This window comes from Pseudopipra pipra, chromosome 1 (genome assembly GCF_036250125.1).
Source record: "Pseudopipra pipra isolate bDixPip1 chromosome 1, bDixPip1.hap1, whole genome shotgun sequence".
NCBI classification, from domain to species: domain Eukaryota; kingdom Metazoa; phylum Chordata; class Aves; order Passeriformes; family Pipridae; genus Pseudopipra; species Pseudopipra pipra.
The window spans coordinates 101,993,305-102,015,033 of NC_087549.1; the positions used below are offsets into that span (position 1 = coordinate 101,993,305).

Below are 21,729 nucleotides of genomic sequence, written 5' to 3' on the forward strand. Positions count from 1 at the left end.
ATAGCTTGTGTTTCAGCCTGCAGAGAACAAGTCGTCTCCTTCCCATTATCCCCTCTTTGAAAAAACAGCATGAAGATTACACAGTCGAGCCCACAAAAACTGGGAAAGGAAAAAAATTACACTAGGCTGTCCTACAGTGCCATTGCTTACATCTAGCCAGCCCAGTAACTCCATCAGCACTGTGGGCCCACACTATCTGCTCTTTCCCTGCTTCACCCCTGACCATGGGAGGCCTGGCCTTAGCATTATTGGTGATTTTTGTGTTGCCACTGTCTTTAGTGTTTGAGTGTAATAACACTGTGCCACCTGTTTAGGGTACAGGGAGGCTCTGGGGTGGTTTTTTTCCTGCCTTGCTGGTTGACACTGTATATCTCTGTTGTATTTTTTTCAGGCTTTGCAAAGTGCAGTTCCCTCTCAGGTACATGCCCTTAATTAAATTCACTCATTTACAGCCTTGGCACTAAAGCACAGACTAAAGGTCAACAGCATCTGCTGATTTTGGATGGTACAAACCACAACTGCCCTGCTATTTTTGTTTTCCTGAGGACTTGACATTGAGTTTTACCACATGGAAACATAGGTCTTCCTGTCCCTGGCTGCAGCTTTGAACATACAGCTCTTCATTGGCCCAATCTCAAATCAGGCTGGAGGACCAGGAATATGCTCTGGAGCCCAAGCCCTTTACCTAGAAGTGCTCAGCTCTGGAAATGATGTGGTCCTGGTGCCTGACCTCACACTGCAGGGCAGCTTCTTCATCTGCACCCTCAACACAGGGCACAACCACGGTGCCGAACACCGCAAGGGTGCCCATGGCATCTTCTGCCCTCTTGACATTCATCCTGAAGTAGATCCACCTGGTGGAAGAGATACATCTGAAAGACAAGCATGCAGGGCGTGGTTAAAGGCAGTGGTGTGATGGCACAGTGCAAGGAGCACAGAGAGGCGCTGTCAGTCCAGGTATGTGAGCTCCCTTATTTGTAGCAGGTGTGCAGTGCTATTGACACTTGTGTAGCATGATGCTCTGCATGTGTGCATGTCTTCACTGCATTAGCATGTGTGAGGTGGGAGTCCCTCATCTCCCACTACCTGGTAAGGCTCAGAAACACCACATTCACCTCTAAGCCTGTGAGGCCATGCTCTGTGGTCAGCATGAATCCTGCTACTGACTCCCCAGTACCTGCAGGCCTGCTTGTTTCCCCACTGGTCCATCATGTCTTTATCTGAGGCTTGTTCCACCCCTGCTGCTGACCTCCTGTTGGTATAAGTTGGGAAGTCAGTGTCACATGCCCCCATCCCACAACGTGAGCAGATGCTGGAGCACTGCTACAGTCTGGGAGGATTTTGGATTGCAGAACATAAACTAAGGCACCATGGCCACCATCAAGATCCCTGTCCTACTGCAGGGTCTTCTTGACCACTACCAGACCACTCCAAGGGCTTTCCTCCTGCCTCGTGGGCTTCTCAGCTGGGCATGCTTCACCTCTTCCCCTTCCAAACCTTAAAGTCTAATGACAACAGTTTAATAATGGCTGAAGGTAAAAAACAAAACCCAACAAAAAAACCCCACACAACAAAAGAAGTTAAGATAAGCAAATACCTCCCTTGGCCTAGGAAATGGCTCATCTGTTTTGGCTCAGGAAGGACTTAAGACAGAAGCTGAGCACTCACAGCTCAACAGAGTGATCTGTGAGGTACCAGCAATGGAAACAAAAGGCCTTGAAATGAGAACAGCCCAGACACCATAATATTACAACTTCTTTTATACTATTTACCACAACTAACTTGATGTTACCTATCACTGCTGTACTTGACAGGAGCACTCACTGAGTATGTCCAGCTTTGAAGATGACTGCATCTAGGTCTTTTGCAGATCACACAATAACCCACCTGAGCAGACATCTACTGGCTAATCCAGTCAGAGGAGCTCCTCTTCCTCCTTCCCATGCTTCTTCATGGGTAGGCAAGCCTTTGTGAGAGACCCTTGGCAAGCGAAGGATGAAAACACAGCCTCCATAGAACAGCCCAGAATCTAGCACGGCTTAGCTTTGACCTCGGAAGCGGCTGCTTGTGCAGCAGAGTTAACCAGGTCAGTCTCCCTCCTCCTTTCAAACACGTTATCTGTGTGACACTGCATTTTCATTTTTCATTTTATTACCCAGCATCCCTCAGCCACTTTTCTCTAGAGGGAAGGCAAATGCCCCGTTTTGTTTTCCAACCTGTATTTAAACTGAGAATGATGGGAAGCAACAGGCTGGGAAGCAGAAAGAGAAAAGCGAGCAGCTATGAGTAAAGCAACTCGTGCTGATTGCAACCAGGCTCTTCAGATGGATGAAAAAATAACTCCCTCCCCCAAGGAGATATTTTAATAGTTGAAAGCTAAGAACTTAAGTACAAAGGCTTTTGTTTTTATTGACATTGTAAGAAACATTTTTTTCTTTGTTACAAAAAAGCTAAGTGGTTCTGAAAGCAGAAGTACAGTTCATATGTACACAGTGCTACAGACCCTTCAGATCAACCTAAGGCTTGAGAAACATCAGATCATAACTGCAGGTTTATCAAATAAAGACCACTAAGGCCTGTTACAGCTGAACACTATTCCTACCATACATAAATGTATTTACACATTCTCTTTTCTTTTTTCTTTTTTTTTTTTTTAAAAAAAAGGATTACAAGCTTTATAAAAAAAATTTTTAAAAATTGGAAAAAAAAAAAAAAGAACACATTTTTATCTTACACATCTGCAGGACTGACAACAGTGACTGTTCCATAGGAGACATTCCACCAATCCAAGGACAATTACACGTGAATACCAGAGGTTTACAAGACATTTTAGACACTATCAACAGTGGTATGTGCTATTAACTGAATGGCAAGTACAGCCTCATCAGGAAAATTTGGCAACACATCCTGGTCCCTCTGTTTTACAAGGTCAACGCAAAATAAGGCACATATATTGCGAGAATATAAACACTGCCGTTCAGAAGGATGAGCCACTGCAGAACAGGCATGGGTGAGCTGACCAGCCATTTCATCAAGGCGGGGGGGAAGCAATGACTGGAAATGAGCAGCCAGCCGGCATCTTAATGCACACACCATTTGGGGCAATTCTCCCAGGAGAGAATAACGTCATCTGTCATGTGCATGTACTTGGCCATTCTACTCACCAGCAAAGGCCCTGTGGAAGCTCACTGACTTCCCTGCAAACACACCTTTCCTTCACCTGGGTGTAACTGATGGATTAACTCTCACTGGCTACTTCCACTTCATGGAAAGTAAAACTGCCTAGAGAAATACACATGCTTCAGGCAGGCTGAGTGTTACTGATGCTTCCAAGGCCAAAAGCAGTGAATAGGGAAGAGCCTCTCAGAGCCATTAGAAGTAAAGGTGATTTTAGACTCAGGCTGCAATACTTTAAAAATAGAAAATTCATGATGGTTTTTTGTGCATCTTCTAGTACACTCGGATGAACGGTGGGTTTCCAACAGCTATGACAAAAATAACTGATGTGCCAGATAAACAAAAGCAAGCTTTGACTCTGTAACGAAGAGCAGTTGTAGAAGGGTGCCAGTAAACATGTCCCACCAATGCTGGTGCGACTTTCCCCAGACTGCCATACACCGAGAAGGAGGTTGACAAGTGAAAGCTGGTGTCCAACATAACAGACCCATGCTCAGAGAGACCAGTCTACCTCATCAAAACGGAACCAAAACCCAAGATAGCTGGGCTATGATGTATTGCTACCCTCACAGGTACCAAAACGGGTTCTTTAGCATAAACCAGAAAAGCATGAGACAATACTAAAAACTGAAAAGTGACACATGAACACAAGTGGAACATATGCTTAATGGTGAAAATGACAAACCATTTGTATAAACTCCCCAGGGACACAGTGGAGTCTCTGGTTCTTCACCTTTGCCAAATCAAACAGGATGCCTTTTTGGAGCATGTGGTTTCTGCCAAGACACACTGTTGGCCCAAGACAGGGCTAAGTGAGTGATAAAGGTTTGTCAAATCCAGGAAGGCAAATTAGCTACTCAAACAGTCCCTTTTAGCCTTGAGCAATATGAATGGCTCCTTCTAAGCTCTGATGGATCACATCTGTTAATAGCTTCCCAGCATCAATTGCACCAGCAAATACAATTATGAACTGGAAAATTGAGTTTAAAAAAATAGTTGGGGATGGTTATTTTTTTTAAAATGTATTGGCTCTATAACAATAAAAGGATTCTCTCCCAAGCCACCTACTCCCAAGCTGGTCATAAGTCTCCTTGTTGAAATTGTTTATAAACATGTACTTGAGGGCTTAATAAACAGTCAGTGATTGGTTACCAGGAAGCATCTGAAACATGTCCAGCACAGCCCTTCATGCATCCCTTCATGCCCCAGCAGCAGGGCAGGGGCAAGAGTTGGGTACAGGCAGCAGGTCTCTACAGGGCTGCCTCTGTACGATGAGAGCGCAACGGGGAGCAGCTTTGTCATGCTGCAACAGCAAACCCATCATCTGCCATGGTAAACTGTGCCCAACTGCCATTGCAGCCCAGGGATCACTGCAGGAGGGCCGTGATAGTTAGTCAAGGGCAGGGAGGCTGGAAGGGGAACTGGCAAAGGGTAAAGTGCAGAACAGGGAATACATGTGCATGAGTCGGGGAGAAACAAATGCTGGCTAAAGATACAGAGAAAGACAGGAGCTGGATGATGACAAAAGGTGTAGGATATTTACATTTGTCTTGATTTTTGACATCGCAGCTCACACTGCAAATCACTTGGTATGTGCTGTGATAAGCCCAAATACGGCCCCAGCACTGGATTTCTATGATGTTTTCCTACTGATTTACAGCTTTGTCCTCTGACTCTAACAGCTGTTAACAGATCAGTGTTATCTGACAGCTTCACAGAGGTTCCATTCCTACACATTTTCTCAAATGCCATGCCCTGAATCAGCTGGTATTTCACGGTTTTTTTTTTTTACAGTTCAAAAAAAGTGCTATGGCTTTCTAGCCTATAGAAATCACCTTCTGGTGCTATTTCTAATATTGACTGGGCTAAAGTTTATCTGTATTTCAAAATCAACCACACTCCTCCTTCCCACTGTATATCTACTATAACACCAGCTCCTTACAGACATCAAATCTATGACTGTAAGTGCCTGGACCATTTACATCCCATAGCTGCACTTTCCTATCAGGATTTAACTAAGAAGTCTGCAAGGGCTGGACCTACACACAGCTTCTAGGAGTGAGTGAACATAAACCTTGGTCTTGTGACTGTTTCCCACCCCAACCTGTTTACTCAGGAGCACTGTGTGTTCAGGGGTGCAGACATGGAGCCCAGCACAGCCAAAAACATGCTGGAAGAGCTAGTGCTCACAGAGCAAATGCCATTCACCTCTACCAGTGAGCAGCTTCACGACCACAGTGCACTGGTTTCAATTTTTTGCTTGTGCAACTGAGCCTGGGCATTGACCCACTGGTTTGTTTTGAAATTAAATGCATGTGGTGTCACCGAGAGAGACTGGCTTGGTCTTTCTTTGGTTAGAGCATGATGCTAACAGCACCAAGGCCTTGGGTTGCATCCCTGTACGAGTCATTCACTTGGGAGTTGGATTTGATGGTCCTTGTGGGTCCCTTCCAACTCCGAATATTCTGTCATCTATGAATTTTTGCCATTCCCCTTATTCCTCTGCTATTTTTAATGATAGTTTAAATTTCTTAATTTTTTAAAGCCTGGACACAGTGGAAAAACACTTAAGATTATCAGATTGCTTGCAATTGCTTTGATTTATTTGGTTAGTCTGAGAACTGGGTTAGCCATTTGTTTTCTACTTCTTTTGCATGACACATCCATGATGCTTTTGAAGCTGTAATTGTGTGTTTTGTCAATGGGCATTTACTTATTTTAAAACATATGATCCATCCATGAAGCCGTATTTGCTAAAAGGGATGTACGACACATTTCTCCTGGCAAAGGAATTGTTACTGTGAATAAGAACCAGTGGCTCAGCAAATTACATCTCAACAATTTGCATTAAAAAAAAAGTCCCCAGTATGGAATACTGCTATTTTGTTATTTCACTGTATGAAATACTCCATATGACCCTGATCGTATCTCCACAAATGTGGTATGCAATGAGAGGATTATAGATTACACGAGTCACCAAACATACCCATCACTTTATCATCCAGTCATTTAAAAAAGAAAGCTGAAAAACAGAATACCAAATACTGCAAAAGATGAAAGTTGGACTAAAAATAGCTTTCTGGTTCTCTCCTTCCTCTGAAATAGGTCAAACACGACACAATCTCATATCATTATTCAAGGCAGTGACATCTATCTGTGTGTATGTTTATAAAAACCTTAAAACATTCGCTAGGGATCAAAGGGCTGATGGTTTTAGATTTCTTATTTGCTTGAACCTCCCAACTTCTTGTGCTCCATGACTCTAAAACTGCAGCCTAGGGTGCATGGCAGTGCATTTCTAAACTGGTTGTCCACCTCAGTGTGATGTATCCAGTGCATCCAGAGAGGATTTCATCCCTGCCTGCTCACTTCACATTATGCCTGGTTATTTTGTGCCTATATGTTTAAGAGGAAAAGTTGTAACAGTTTTACAAGGTCTAGCTTCGTTCGAGTAATAGAAAATTGCCAAGTCATTTCATCAGACCTTTTTTTACAAAAAAACCCAAAACAAAACAAAAAACATGCACTTCACACGTTTACATTGGTTTACAATTAAAAAACAAAAGAAAAAAAGGAAGCATACAGACATTCAAAAAGGGAGAGAGAAAGCGAGAAAAGAGAGAAAGGGAGGGAATGGGTGTAGCAATACTGATTCAAAACTGAAATGGAAGACAGTTTCTCCCTAGAACACTTTAGGGTTTTCAGAGTCCTTATTCCATAAAAGGAATATACTTGAAACACATCCCATTTAGGTGAGATGAGATTGCTAAAATACATACACAACTAAAAAATACGAGTCTTTTTTTTTCCCATCTGTTATCTCCTAAGGGTTTTTTGTTTTTCATGTCTATTGCATAACAGCAAGAAACTTGCTTTCTTCTGCAAGCGAGGTCAACAAAGAGCTCATGTCCCCAATAGCCATGTTGGTTGTGCTTACAGGCATAGCTGGGAATGTAAGAGATGCTCGGGGAGTGGTGAGGCGTGAGGAATTGCGGGAGACATCTTGAATGATACTTGGACTCAGGGCTTCCGAAATTAAGCTGACATGGTCCCCATCATCTATGATAGCATCAAAATCAATTTGCACACCCTCTAGGCTGTTGCTGTCAATGCTGTCAACTGTGCTTGACACTTGGTTAGCCCCTGGGGAAAGAAGCTCAGATGAGTTTTCAGTTGCAATCCCCTGCAGCAGGCAGTTAGCTTCCGAACCAAAGAAAGAACCTGTTTTCATAGCTTGGTGGCTAAAGCCTGTGGTTTGGTCATACAACTGACCAGAGTAATTCTGCACGTTAGAGCAGAACTGCTGTGACTGACCTTGCATCTCCATCTTAATGGTGTTTACCCTGTATGTCTGGTTGCCATCACTTATGTGTCCTTGCTGTTGTGACAGGTTGTTTCTCAATACGTTTTGCCGTCTGTTGCTGCTGTAATTAGTGCATGACTGGTAACTTTTGGCCACTGGCAAAGCTGAAGGCTGGCTACCAATGGTATGAGACACTGGTGGACAACTCTGCGATCCTTGATACAGGCTGCTTTGTGAGGTAGGACTAACCTGCCCTAGCATCATTTGACCGGATTGATTGATTCCCTGGTAATGAACACCATCTCCAACTGGTTGGTTTTGCAAATATTCCTGTTCCATCATATTCCTGTTCTGCATCCCATTTGCCATATTGGTGGCTTGATCACTAGATGCCATGGGATGGCTGAAATTCTGCTGGTTCCCACTCACTGGCATGTTACTGATTCTCAGCTTCTGCCCTTGTACTGCCATGCCACAGGAATTGTCTGTTGCCCCAGACATCATTGTTTGCCTGCCAATGCTTTCACTGTAAGGCTTATTGGACTGCACGCTGAAAGAATTACCAGCTACGCTGCCAAGAACCATGTTTTGCTGTAAACTGCAGGAACTATTGTTCTCCACCAGGTTCTGATAGCCATTCTGCTGGGCCATGTTGCTTCTCTCCAGGTTCTGCTGCTGAACCATCATATTGTTATACAGTCTGAAGGCCCAAGCCTGCTGCACTGCTGACCGCTGACTGCATTTCAGCTTTGAAGGAGATAAGTCAGAACTTCCTGAGCTTACTTCATTCCACTGAATGGGCAAGTCGCTCTTATTTGCCTCGGGACCTCCCTGCTGACTGCTTGGTGGAGCGGCTTGATCAAAGTTGCTGGGGTTGTTGTTTCCTAAAACTGAGCTGTGATGCATTTTGTTGCTGTCTAGGACATTGTTCAACAGGTGGTCGTACGCGCCCTGGTTCTGGGAATTCAGATACTGAACCACGTCATCTGGCAGGAGATCCTCATCATTCAGACTGCCACCTGCTTCCATTGTAGCAGCCTCCAGGGCGACGTTCTCGCTGATGCTTGGAGGACAGGGGGAGTTGAAGCCACGGAAGACACCCCCTTCAGAACGGGTATAGTTCTGAAGAACAAGGTTGCGCTTTTCCACGGATGGAGGCAAAGTAGGAGGGTTAAAGCTATTAAGACTGTTGAAACGCTGGACTCTAGGGACAGAGAGGTTGTCGGAGGCCATTCTTACTGGATCACTGGCTCTCCTTGTGCCATTTCCTAAAGCATCTTGAGACAGAAAATGCCTCCTGCTGTAACCATTTGCCCCACCATCACTACATCTTCTAGGGGCATTCACTGGAGGCAGAGGAGATAATCCTGACTCCTTGCAGTCACCCAAGAGTGCCATCCTTGTTTTGAGGCTCATCCTCTCCATGTTAGGCAGTGGAGTTGGTGGGGGTCCACCAGTAGCTGCTGCATATTTAGCTTTCAGCCTGTATTGCTGGGCTGGGGTGAGGCTGAGAAGACTTGGCAGGTCATCACACTGGCTAGCTTCACTGGAGCGCCGGGAGGCATCCGTCGAGATGGGGTCATAGGAGTCTGCAACGCTCACGTTCTGCGGTCTTCCCTCTGCCTGTGAGGCATCGCTGGACCTCCGGCTAGAGAAGCAAGGTGAGATTCCAGAGGACCTGCGGCTGCTCAGGTAGGCTGAACTGATTGTGCTAGTATTGCTGTCCCTCCTGTTCAGCATATTCAACACAGTGATGTCCGTACTTGAAAGTTCATTCCTGTTTGGCAGAATAGTCATGGATCCTCCTACACTGCAGCTGCTGTTCGACTGGGTACCTGGAGGTAAAATTCACAGTTAAACAAATGGGCATTACCCAGAAACTGGTACAGAAAACAGCCAGTAAAGAAGTAAGTGCAGTATAGAGGAAGAGCCTGCATCATCACAGCAAATCATAGCAGTGCTCCTTCTTGAAAGAAGTAGGGATAAAAACTGTATCTTTAGGTTAAAAGCTAATTCAAAGACTCAAGGGTAACAGAATAAAATTTATAGGCCATAGCCACAAACTGTCATCAGCTGGTGGAGTGCTCCAGCCTGCAGTGCAGCTATGCTGACTGATGTGCCAGAAGGACACATTTTTAAGGGAGCTTTTTATAGGCAAAATATAATTAAACAGGCATTTGCATGGAATGTCAAAATACACAAATTGGAGGCTATTCAAGGTCATTCCTAAGACTTCTTGAAATATTCTTGAAATAACTCCTAACAACTGCAAAACATCTTTGCTGGTTTCCTTGTTTTGTTTTGTTTTTAAGTAAACAGAATACATTTCTCAATTTTACATAGCTTTTTTCGATTGAATGCATCTCAGAAAATGTGGGCTGCCACTGCTGGGTGGAGTGCAGAAACCTACGGTCATACTGTAGGCAATGTAGAGGCAGCAGGGACATCCGTTTTGGCCATAAGCAGCTCTCTGTAAAAAAACAACTATGGGTCTTCAGAGTTCAATCTTGCCTTGCTCCCATTCATGGATATCTGCCCTTTGCAGCAGTAGTATCTGTAGTAGCATATGTACAGTAGTATCTATATATATGATTTCTTCTATGTATCAGAACAGGTTACTTAAAGGGAAGCCCAACACTTCTCTGCAAAGGGTGCCTTCCACAGGCCTCAATGGAAAGACTTAAGTACAATAAATTGGCCAGTATTTGTTTTGTCTACCTTGCCTCAAAACAGCACAGGATTATGATGATCTTGGGTCTAAACCTTTAACTGTAGGGAATATAGGAATACTTAAAATGTGATGAGTGACTCCCTTGCTAACTCCTGTTCTGTAAAACATGGGACTATCTGACTTCTCTCAGGGCAGGTAGCAGGACTTGCAATCAGGAGATAAACAGAAAGTGATCAATTTACAAACCATTTCACAGCTGATGAGCTTCCTAAACTGTGCAACTCTTGCAAGGTTGCAAGATTGAGCTAGCAAGCAAGAAATTTAAGGACAAAAAGTATTATCACTCCTCTTATGTGTATCTCACCATTTCCTATGAGAGGCGGCAAGGTTGGGGCTTTGGAAGGTGGAACGGGGTTCAGTCTTGGAAGCATTCCATTAACTTGTTTCAACCTTTCTAATTTCACTTGCTCCATCCATTTGGTCCCTGTCATATTCCTCCTGGCCTGTAAGCCAAGTGCTGTGGTGGCTGTGGAAATGGTAGAGTCCATGATTGGGGTTTCATCGATGACACTGAGGTCTCCTACACTACCACCACCGGTCAGAGTAAGCTCGATCCCATTGTTGGAATAGTTGCTGATGGGGGACTGTTCGCTGCTGCATGTAGACTGACCACCAGGGCTTGGCTGAGATGTCTGTTGGAGAGAAGTAAGAAACAAATGAAAGTGAGGATTATGCAAACTGTTAACCAGAGCACTCGCACTAAGTGAGGGTCTAAATGGAGCCAAAGAAAACTAAATACACAGAAAACTTTAGCATTAAATGGTAACAGTGTTTGTTCTTAAAGAGGTTTTCTACATATTGGTTTTAACTGCAGTGAATGGCATTGCAAAACACAGACTAAAATCCCCTTTAATACCTTGCTGATAGCATAAATTGTATCTCCATGAGAACTTATCTGAATTATTCCCATAGCTGCTTCTATCATTTCTTGTCATTCATGAGCACATATGGATAGATACTCTACTTTGGGTATGTGCTGTTCCTGACTGAAGCTGCAGATCAATAAAGCAAACCAGAACTCAGACATGTTATGAGGTCTTAATTTACACTGCTAGGCTTGCAAGCAAACAAACAAACAAGACTCCAACAACACTGGAATTTGGTTTTTTCTTTTAATTAGACTTGTGGCCAAAGAATGTAAGTATTTTCCAGGCTTAAGGCTCATTGTTACACGCAGTGGTTGGCCTGAAATGTTGGCATGTGATAAAACAGGGACAAAGCATCAGTGTAAGTAATACTGTATCATATTCTCAGCATCTCATGACCCTAGCAGAACTCAGGCCTAACTTATACCTCCTCTTATACCTAACTTACACTACCTCTGCCCTGAATCAAGAAGGCTGATCTACTGAATCAAATCTTTGTTTCCTTAGAATTTAAGATTTTAAATGCAAGAATTTAAGTAGACAGTACAGGCTGCTAATCCGCCACAATATGCCTTCTTTCTTAACAGTGTTCCCTGCTGCTCTAGAAGAACTCTTGCTGTGGGGAAACACGGGCTAGATTTACTTTTTATAAAGTTCTCATAAAAGAATGGGAAAATTGACAAACTGACAGACAAAACACAGAAAAGACAGACAGAAGTCTCTGGACTTAATATCTCCTTGTAAGGTTCTATCAGTGTGATCACAGATTAGTGGGGTATGCAGTATCATCTTGCTCCCAAGAACAGTTTCATGTAAGTATTTAACTTCTAGGGTTTCTGATGTGGGTTTTTAATTTTTTTTCTGCCACGTCATGATTTTTATGCACATTTTACTGACAAATGCTAGCTAGAATTTCTGAAGCAGCAGTGATGGCTCTCACTTTTAACATCAGTGAATGAAGATTCATGGCACTACTGTAGCTTCATATGCCCCTGAGGAGTCCATTCAGATGCAATAACCATTTTATTATTTTTAACTTGAACGATGATACTTAGAATTTATGAGGCCACACTGAGCAAGTTCATTTCCAAATCCTGCCCATAGCAGATTTGGTGACAAGAACAGAAAACACAGTCACTATACAGAAGAAAGTTTGTGCTTCTGGACAATAGTTCCACGCCATATGGCAGAACAGTAACAGTGGTCAGAAGCCTGTTCTTGTAGCCACATGTCAAGATCTAGTGAAGTAGGGTACAGAAATAAGAGCTGTATTATGGGGAACATGCATTTCTAGATGTGCAATACAGGAAAAAAAAAAAAGGATGTCTCATCTAGAAGGGAAGGTACAAAGATATTTCTGAAGACATTTCACCAACATAAGCCAGATTTTTCAGATGTCAAGTGTTGCAAAATGCTCACAGGACATTTCAATTGGGAATGCGCTTGATGGATTGCACATTACTAAATAAAGGAATGATTGAACAACAGGCAGAAGGCTAAACTAAAAACATAAATAATGTTGCAATAACAAAAACAGCAGAAAAGTTAAAATGCCCTCACCTTATTACCCACTGTCCTTAGGAAGTTAGAATAAGACATTTAAGAGCATTAGACAGAAAAGACATTGGATTAGTTGAAAACCAGAAAATATATCTTAATTCATATACACAATGAAAAGCAAGAAATACAGAATTATTTTTAAAATATAATTTTCAGCGAGAAATATTTAATAATATGTAAGCTATCGGCATTAGTAACTCTCCCGTTAATTTTATTCATGCTAAAACTGTGTATGTGCAACACGCCTCAATAATGCTAGACATTTACCTAGCTAAGCAAAAGAGGAATGGATTTTGTAATCTAAGGGAGTTATCATCAAAGATGGCAGAGTTAAGCAGGAGTTAACTCTGGGCCCTTGGAAGTTTCTGAATTCAGGATTAATACTGAACAGTTTGGGCATAAGCCTTAGGCATAACATAGCAGTAACTCATATTTCAATGAGTAATCATTTTGAATTGCAGCGTGATTAACAGTATGAGCAGAATTTGGGCTCGTATTTGTACTCCCCAAGGGTTGGATACAGATGAATCGTAGACCCAGATGGAGAAGAGGATGGAGTGACTGTCTTTGAGAGTATTAACCCTTGTAAAGAGGGCAGTAGGCACATGAAATGCAGGCAAATGGAAAAACTTCTACATTTAAGACAGCATCTAAAAAAATGGAATATGGTCCTTGCAACAGTTTAGTGCAATATGTTAAGGTAAATCAGAGGAGACCTGCAGACATTCTTAGTTCAACTTTAGTTAAACTTGGATTAGGTTAATTTGGTTAAATTAAGTATCAGATTAACAGAAAGGGTCACATCACAACAGAGATCAAATGTTATCCAGAAATGCCCTCCTGCTGTTTAAGAAAGCCAATTTATCCTGCTTCAGTTTGATCCATGACCCAACAACCTCAAGCCCTGATTATAAAATCTGATTGCTTCCCCAGGTTTTCCATAAATTATCATCATAAATATCATCATTTTAGTCTTTTGGATTTTTTTGGGTTTGTTTTCTCTTTCATTCTGGCTTTGACCCTGCAAGATTCACATTTGCCTTCTTTCTTCTGTAAACAGAAGAGTGGAAAAAATGCTTTTTTAAAAATGAAAAATGTGATTTTCTCATACTATGCTTATTCCAGAAGATGGAGCTTTATAAGAGAAACAATTATTGTGAGAGTTGCCAACACTGCACATACTGCATACTGCACAAACTAGATGTAATCTTTTTATTCGCTATTTCTTAGGCTTTCAAAACATTTTACAATGTAAACAAAAAAGAAAACCTCACAAAACCTAGCCTTGTGAGCTAGAGTTTACAGGCTTGAGCATTTCATAAAGGGACTATTAACTGGTTGCAAGAAGAAAAATGGCAAAGGGAGTGGCACGGTGTATTGCATACCATTGGTTTTTCTGACTTGACCGCTTTCACTTGGAGGCATTCTTCACGCTTTGAGGTAGTGTTGCTGAGGTCCTTCTGCTCACCAATTGCACCCTGAGTCTGATGGCCTGGTGACCGGGTCTGAGAGTGGCTGCCTGGGTCTCTTGGTGGCGGAGGCCTTGGGTGGATATCTCCCCGCTGCTTCTTGGTGACATGTGCCTCTGGGCCATGCACGGTCTTCACGTGTTTCCGGAGAGAACTGGGGTCTGTGTAGCGCTTTGTGCAGCCTGGTATCTTGCAAACATATGGTTTCTGACAAGACATGAAAAACACTTAAATTAAATTTAATTCCATGTGAGACTCCTGAAAACTCCTTGGAGCGCAGTTGATGTTAAAGTTATACACTTTCACAGGGAATTTGTTACCTAATTTATGGTCTCTACAGTGACCTAATCATAGAATGGTTTGGGCTGGAAGGGACCTTAGAGGTCTTCTAGTTCCAACCCTCCTGTCATGGGCAGGGATACCTTGAACTATACCAGGTTGCTCAAAGCCACATTCACACCTGACCTGGAACACTTCCAGGGATGAAGTATCCACAGCTTCTCAGGGTAACCAGTGCCACTGCTTCACTACTCCCACAGTAAAAAATTTCCTTTTTACTTATGTCTAGTCTAAATCTATGCTCTTCTAGTTTAAAGCCATTACCCCTTGTCCTATCAAATTGTGACGGCACGTAGTGAAACCCATTAATTTCCCTTGATTTAGAAGGTACCCATTAATGCTGCATAGTTGACAGAGGACAGAGTCTCTCTGATACAAACTGGCAAAGCTTTCACTTAGCTTAACAGAAGAGTCAACATAGCTATGGCAATTTATGAAGACTGGACTAATTTTCTTTTGCTGTCCATTGCCCTCAGCAGTTTGATAGCGCTTCTAGTATGCCTAGTACCTACTACCTGACATTCAGAGGCAAATAGCCCCCTTCAAAAGATGCTGGAACATTTGTTCAGGCAGAATTTACTGAGGAAGCACTTTTTCCCTAGCTCCTTCAGATAATCAATATGAAGTCAAAGTATAAGATAAGTAACACGAGCATTTTTACTTTGCTGCAATATATGCACTAGTACTATTACTAGCATATATTGCACTAGTACTATCACTGCTACTAGCAATAACTGATCACTCGTTTTTATTAAAAACCATATCCTTTGTCTGTGAATTTCTATACTTCACTAAGCAATGTGGAATAAAGTAAATTCACTGTGTTATAATTTAACAAAGCCTTTGTTCTTGTATTATGAGAGGATTAGAAAGAAGAGTTGAGCACTTCCTAAATCCTTTAATTGCCTCAGGAAGCAAAGTACTGTTCACTCACTTTTATTACTAAATTGTTTCCGAGAAACTACTATTTTAAAGTTTTTTTCATACTAGCCCTCAAGATATAAAAAAGACTCTCATGCAGAGTTCCTCAAAGCAGTTTTCTGTCTGCTTATACATGGCACTGTGGAGCCTTTGACAAATGTAGCTTCTTCTTAGCCATCTAAGCCCGAGCCTGCTTCCACTGACATCAGTGGAAAAAAATCTGCCATTGACTTGAATAGGAGCAAAAATGAACAATTTAAAGTTGATCTATGATGTTGAGCTACTGAGGCAGGTTTTCGCAAGATGTTACAGAAGTACAAGTCACTTAGCGCTCTTCTACATGTGCAAGGTATATCAAGATATGTCAGCTGTTTTTAAAGCTCTCTGTATCACCTATGTACAGCCAAAATGGCACTGCAAGCAAGTGCTGAAATTTGGTCTGTGCCTTTCATGGTATTCATGGCACTCCACCAGTACACATTGCCCTAGAAGATTAGCCTGTTTCAGTGTGAAGTAACGGTGAAGGAAATCTGGGTGCACCTACCAGAAACGATGTGCAGAATAAAATATTTCTTGGTGACTTACTGTTAGACACGAAATTCTGATCTTAAAACAGAGGCAGTACTGGTCACACTGTTAAGTTTGAGAAGATCTGACTCATCAACTAGGCAATGCACAGACTGGTTCAGAGTGAATGAAAAAAAAAGCTCAGTCAGCTACTGGCAAGACTTGATGAGCTTCCTTGGTGACACCTTGCACCTTGGTGACAATTTGCAAAATCACTGCAGGTCTTCAGTGCAGTTGTTAGTTGACTGCTGAGAGCACACAGGGCAGAGACGGGGCAAACTCAGAAATGTGCAATGCTCTCTGCTTCCCTTGTGACTGAAAAGATGCTGCAGGGACCAGGGGACTGGAAGAAGATGAATGCTCCCAGGAGATCTACCAGCCCCAGTGCATGCCTGTGACAGAACTGACAGACAGCCAGGGAAGGATACAAGCCTTTTGGAAATGGATATAGCTGCTATCATATGTCCTGCCCTTCCAGTACTCCTAGATTTAGGCTAGAAGTGAAGCAGTATAGGGACAGGTCAAGGAGGAGAGACGGAGTTCTGAGATGGGATGTTGAGATATGTGGCTCCTTCTGTAACCTGAAATGGGGCAATAAAACAGGGACAATGCAAGAAGATGGTGCAACTCCTGAAAGAGAAGTCAGCAGTAAACAGGAAGCACACAGTATTAAAGAGGTGTTACACCGAGAGCTTGGGAAACACCTGTGACTGCCACAGCTGGTTTGTTTAAGAAAGACCAAATTCCCTGTACTGCATTCCTAGTCCATCAGGATGGAAAAAGAGAGTGAAAGAGCCCAGAGAAAAGGAAAAGGTAGAAGTCAATTTATAGGGCAACCCAACTTTTCAAACACTGGAGAACATGACTGTGCAGCAGCCCATAGGATGCTGTGAGATGCTGGGGAAGCTGCATCCCAGCAGACGTCTGGTGTCACCACCCACAGAGGCACTTATAAAAATGACCCATGGCCTCTCCAGGTGTGTATGACACATTGTGCTGCTAAGAGCCATCTAGAACTTACATTCCTTTCAGGTTGATGAGGGTTTCTATGCCTGCCCTCTGCAATACATTGCTATGACCACACTGTAAGTCTCTTCACTGACAAATCTTATTATTAACATTTTGGAGCTGTGCTTACTTACCTCATTGGAATGAGTCCTGTTTTGGTGCTTGGCCCTGTCGGATGCATTGGAGAAAGCTTTGTTGCAGCCTTCGTGTTCGCACACATACGGTTTCTCTCCAGTGTGAGATCTCAAGTGCGTTTTCAAGTTTTCTAGTCTGGAGTAGGCCTTTGTACAACCTTCAAACTGCATACAAGAAATAAATCTGGATTAATTTTAAACTCTGGACTTGCAGGAAATGGTAAAATCTGACTTGTACAGGTTTAGAAACTTTTCAAGCCTTCATAACCTTGTCCAGTGTAGTTTTGATTTGGCAGATTTTAATTTACTCAGGTAAACTCTCCCACAGCTCAAGTTAAAATGCTTTCAACATTATGTAAAACTTCTCTTGCAGGAGAGCACAGTATTTGTGTACTAAGACAGAAATCCACTGCAAAGTCATTAGGAGGCTGGTGGCCAGCAATAATATCCAGCTCTTTAAGAGAAAGGGATTTTAAATAATTATGTAAACTGAACTGTATTTCATAATGCCTTTTAGGGCTTCTTTGTACTTTAAACTTAAGGAAGTGGGCCAAATTATCCAGAGAATCCCTCCCTCCTCAAGTTCTTGTCAGATGATGAAGCAGATATGGTAGTCTCTTCCCCACAGGTGCCTGACAGACAAGAGTTCAGGGAGTGCATTACCTGTACTGCTCTGTTCTCTGCACAGCCCCAGCTCCCCTGTCCAAGCCTAGAGCTCAGACCATTTACTCACAGTGCATTTGTGTGGCTTTTCCCCTGTATGTCTCCTCATGTGGACCACCAGCATATATTGGGCTTTGAATGGTTTCTGCTCCCGGGAACAGTCCAGCCATCGGCACACAAACTCCTTCTTCTCCCCATGTATATGGTCATTGTTGATGTGCTGTTCAGGTAAAAAAGATATTACAGCTTAACAGAAATGAAACAGCAGCAGTAGCCTTACTGTAACTTTACATTGGAAGAGCACTGGATACTCAGGTGTGAACCAGGACCCTGCAGCACTGAAAGAGTAAGAGGGTCATCTGCACTCCCAAGTGATCATAGGGTTCAAATTATAGATACCACTGGAAGTCTGCTAAGGCCCATGAATCTGTTCCTACTGACATCGAGAGGCTTTGGATGGGGCCTCAGGGATACAGGTTGATGGATCTTAGATAATCTTATGCACGGTTCCACTTGAGCAACTCATATTGAGTACTGTTTTCTTAGAGCAGGGAAGCCTTACTTAAGAGCCCTTCAACATAAACTAGGTTTTCAAAATCAGGCCTCTAAAAACACATCCTCCAACCTGAAAAATCAGCAGAACTGCTAAACCAAGTTTCCACCCAAAATTTTAACTCACCCTCCTTTACCCGTATTTTCTTTCAGTAAATGTATTGGGTTAATGTACAGACTGTGGCAGGGAAAACAAACTCTTACACACTGTGAAAAGAAGCTCTGAGCACCAAAGCACATATCAAGCCAGCTTTTGCCATTGCCAAGTCTATCTCTGAAAGTCTCAGGGAGGGACAGCCATCTTGCTGTGGCCAATGTCATCCACATGAATGTATCCAGAGGCAGGACAGGGCTCTGTACCTTGTACTCTCCCATAGAAGTAGTTTGCTCTTCTCCTTTCAGTCAGATCCAGTTCAGGAGAGCATTTGAATATGGATTTAGTTCACTCTGACTGTATTTCTGAGAAGAACCGGTCAGATGAAGCAGGGCCAGCCTCAAAATTGGTTTGGTTTTTTAAAAGGTTTGACTGCTTAAACTTTTTTTGCACAGCTTCAGAAAACAACAAAAAAGAAAACTACACCAGGACTTCCACAGTTTTTTTCCAGTAGGAACTACCTGACTCATCCTCCCGGACTCTTGGAGAAACCGTTCTCCTCTACCATACTTCCTCTCTGTGCCACTAGATGGCCGCATTTCTCAGCGAATGAGCTTATTCCCACTAAAGTACTAGACAAAATCCTTCCAGAGTTTATATTTGATTACAGCACAGGGATGAAATCTGTATCTATTCCATAATGGGCTCACAGAAAATTCCAGCCCTACGGAATCTCAGTAATTCATGGAACACAAAGAAGAAAATCTGAATCTTCTCTAAAGTCTTGAAATCAATCAGAAAACCAAATAAAATCAGTTATGTTCATAATTATGCACCATTGCCATGGCAAATAGAAGTACATTGCCCATAAAACATGACAGCTCTTTTTCTTTTTCTGAAACTTTATTGTCATTTCTGAAAAGTTGTGATGGGGCGCAGAATGCATGAATAGAGCAGATGTACTGGACAAAATACAACCTGTAATGTGCAGGAGTTTATGTTTCAAGTGCAGATCTCTCATCCATTCATACTACACAAGCCTGTACCAGAAGCACACACATGCCCTGTGCTGTGAAATGGCATCAAAAGAGTACAATGATGTTAATGTGCACTCTTTTCTTGAAAGAGAAAGAAGTAAGAGGACAAAACTCAATGCATTCAAGTAATTCTTGACCAAATCTCTCCGTAAACATTATGGACTGTGTATTACTTGGTTAAACCAACACAGCCACAAGAGGGATGAAACTGAGTGTGTGACACAGGCTTTCTATTTGATACAAACCCCTCAAAGCTGGTTCAACCAGTTCAGAACAGCACCTCCTTTTACCTCCTGCTGTGTGGACACTCAGGCACCATGGAGGCTCTTTCAGAGAAATTCTTTATAGGACGGTTTTTCTTTTTGTCCTTGAAAATGATCTTATTCCTTGCCCTCCAGACCTCTAGTCTTTAGCAGATGACCTTTCTCATGGGCATAAGACTCCTTTCCTCACTTCCTCCCCAGTCCAGCAGCTGACAAAGCTGGTCAACAGTGGTGACTTGATCATTTGCCTCTCTCCATCACTCCACTGTCTCACCTGCCAAGTATCTTGCGATAACGCTCTGGTCTTTCACAACTGTGTCCCTCCATACTCATTTGCCTTGCTCTTTTATCCTGCTAATCCTTTCCTACTCCCTCCGCTCTTTCTACAATCAAACCCCTCTTTGTGCTGCTTTTCCTCACTGCTTTGATGCTCCAAGTGGCCCCTGAGATCTCACCTGCAAATCCATCTCATTCTCATTCAACCCCTCTGAGGATCCTCACCTTTAGGGGAAGCCTGGAAGAAATGAGACCATGATCTGCTAACATGGGTAATTTATTTAGCTCTCAGGTAAGAAGCTCAATTGCTTTTTGCAGAGGGGTGATACTTAAGCAGACCCAGAAATGTGCCCAAATATTGAAAGGCTGGTCTGGAAGACACTTGCTAGACATAAAATCAGCACAAGAGGCCAACTGCAGAAACTAGCAGTGCTCTCAGGTAAGGTAATTTACAGTATTTGTAATCCTGAGCATATAGGGCCAGATTCGAACACCCTCACTCGCCTAAGTTATGATGTGAAAACTTATCAGTCATTGGCTATGGACACGTAGGCAGAACTACACAAATACAAACCAGAAACTAAATCTACACTGGGACTTTTTACCATTATAATTTGGCAGAAGGAACGTGCAGTATTTGTGACATATTTAAAGGAAGAGGGAGGTCTTTTTGTGCAAACAACAACAATTAGAAAAGTTCAGAAGTTTGTGAACTCTGGCATTCACGTTCTTTGACAGATAATTACCTTTGGATTTTGTACAGTGTTTTTGGCTCCCTGGTCTCTATTATAAGAGGGAATGAACAGTTTTGAGCTTGTAAAACAAAGAACAGTCAGGAATAAGAGTATTATGCAAAGCAGAAGCTTTGGTACAGTACAATAAGGATTTAGAGGGTTTCAATTTATAATCTGTTTGTAACCTTATTACACCCATGAAATGTCACATTCCAGGGACTAGATCAGAAGGATTTTTTTTCCTGGTGAAATTGAATTTTGATGCAGTTTCAGGGTGTGAAAAGGCTTTTCTTTTAATTTTGTGGGCCCAAACCTGCAAGTTTTACTTACGTTCGTAATCCTTATTACAGTAAATAGGCGCATGAAAGCCAATGATATTACTCCCTAGTGTCAGGTTTGCTAACACAAGGCTCTGAAGCACCAGCTCTGTCTTATTAAGAATTTCTGACCTGAAAAAGAGCCCCCATTAAAAGCTGGAATTCTACAAGCTATTTCCCATTGCACACAGCTCCAAAAAGCTGCTAAACAGGGGTCATTTGCAGAATATCAGTCACTTTCATGCCACTTCAATGCTCATTACCAAACCTCGGTTTCTCCTGGCTCATATTCTTTTCTTTAAAAAATGTTATTATCATCCAGCTCCAAAATACCCTAAAATGAACAGAGGGAACTGACCTAAATAGTGATTTTGGTCTCAGAAAGACCTGGCTTTGAAGGAGGAAGCTCTGAGATGGATTTCAATTCCAGAACGTAAGCCCCTACCAAACTAATTGAAGTCAAGGCTGAAGTTTGCTTGTCAACTCTACTAGGCAAGTTCAAAAAACAGAGATAATGGGAAGCTCAAACCACAGTATCCCAGAAGCATAAATACTTCCATGGTAAGAAATACTACTGAAAAAGGGAACACCTGAAATCATGCATGTTGTCATATAATCCATATCCACTGTATGTGTAATTTCATATTACAGCAGATGAGGTGAGGTGACACTGGAGCCAGGATAGTGTTCCATTTCCCTCCTTCAAGTGTGTTTTTAG

The 21,729-nt window shown here is 42.4% G+C and overlaps 1 protein-coding gene across 4 annotated transcripts in view; it reads right to left on the reverse strand.

Annotated features, from left to right (window-relative positions):
• Nucleotides 1-2,384: 2,384 nt before the first annotated feature.
• The window catches only part of GLI3 (GLI family zinc finger 3), a 209,533-nt gene continuing 190,188 nt past the window's right edge, over nucleotides 2,385-21,729 (reverse strand). For all 4 annotated transcript variants that reach the window (XM_064668336.1, XM_064668325.1, XM_064668331.1 and 1 more), the window contains 5 exons: nucleotides 17,809-17,958; nucleotides 17,076-17,240; nucleotides 14,023-14,313; nucleotides 10,516-10,843; nucleotides 2,385-9,315 (listed from right to left, as the gene is read on the reverse strand). In XM_064668336.1, the coding sequence (XP_064524406.1) occupies nucleotides 7,025-9,315; nucleotides 10,516-10,843; nucleotides 14,023-14,313; nucleotides 17,076-17,240; nucleotides 17,809-17,958 (3,225 nt within the window). In that variant the 3' untranslated portion in view covers nucleotides 2,385-7,024. The remainder of the gene's footprint in view (nucleotides 9,316-10,515; nucleotides 10,844-14,022; nucleotides 14,314-17,075; nucleotides 17,241-17,808; nucleotides 17,959-21,729) is intronic.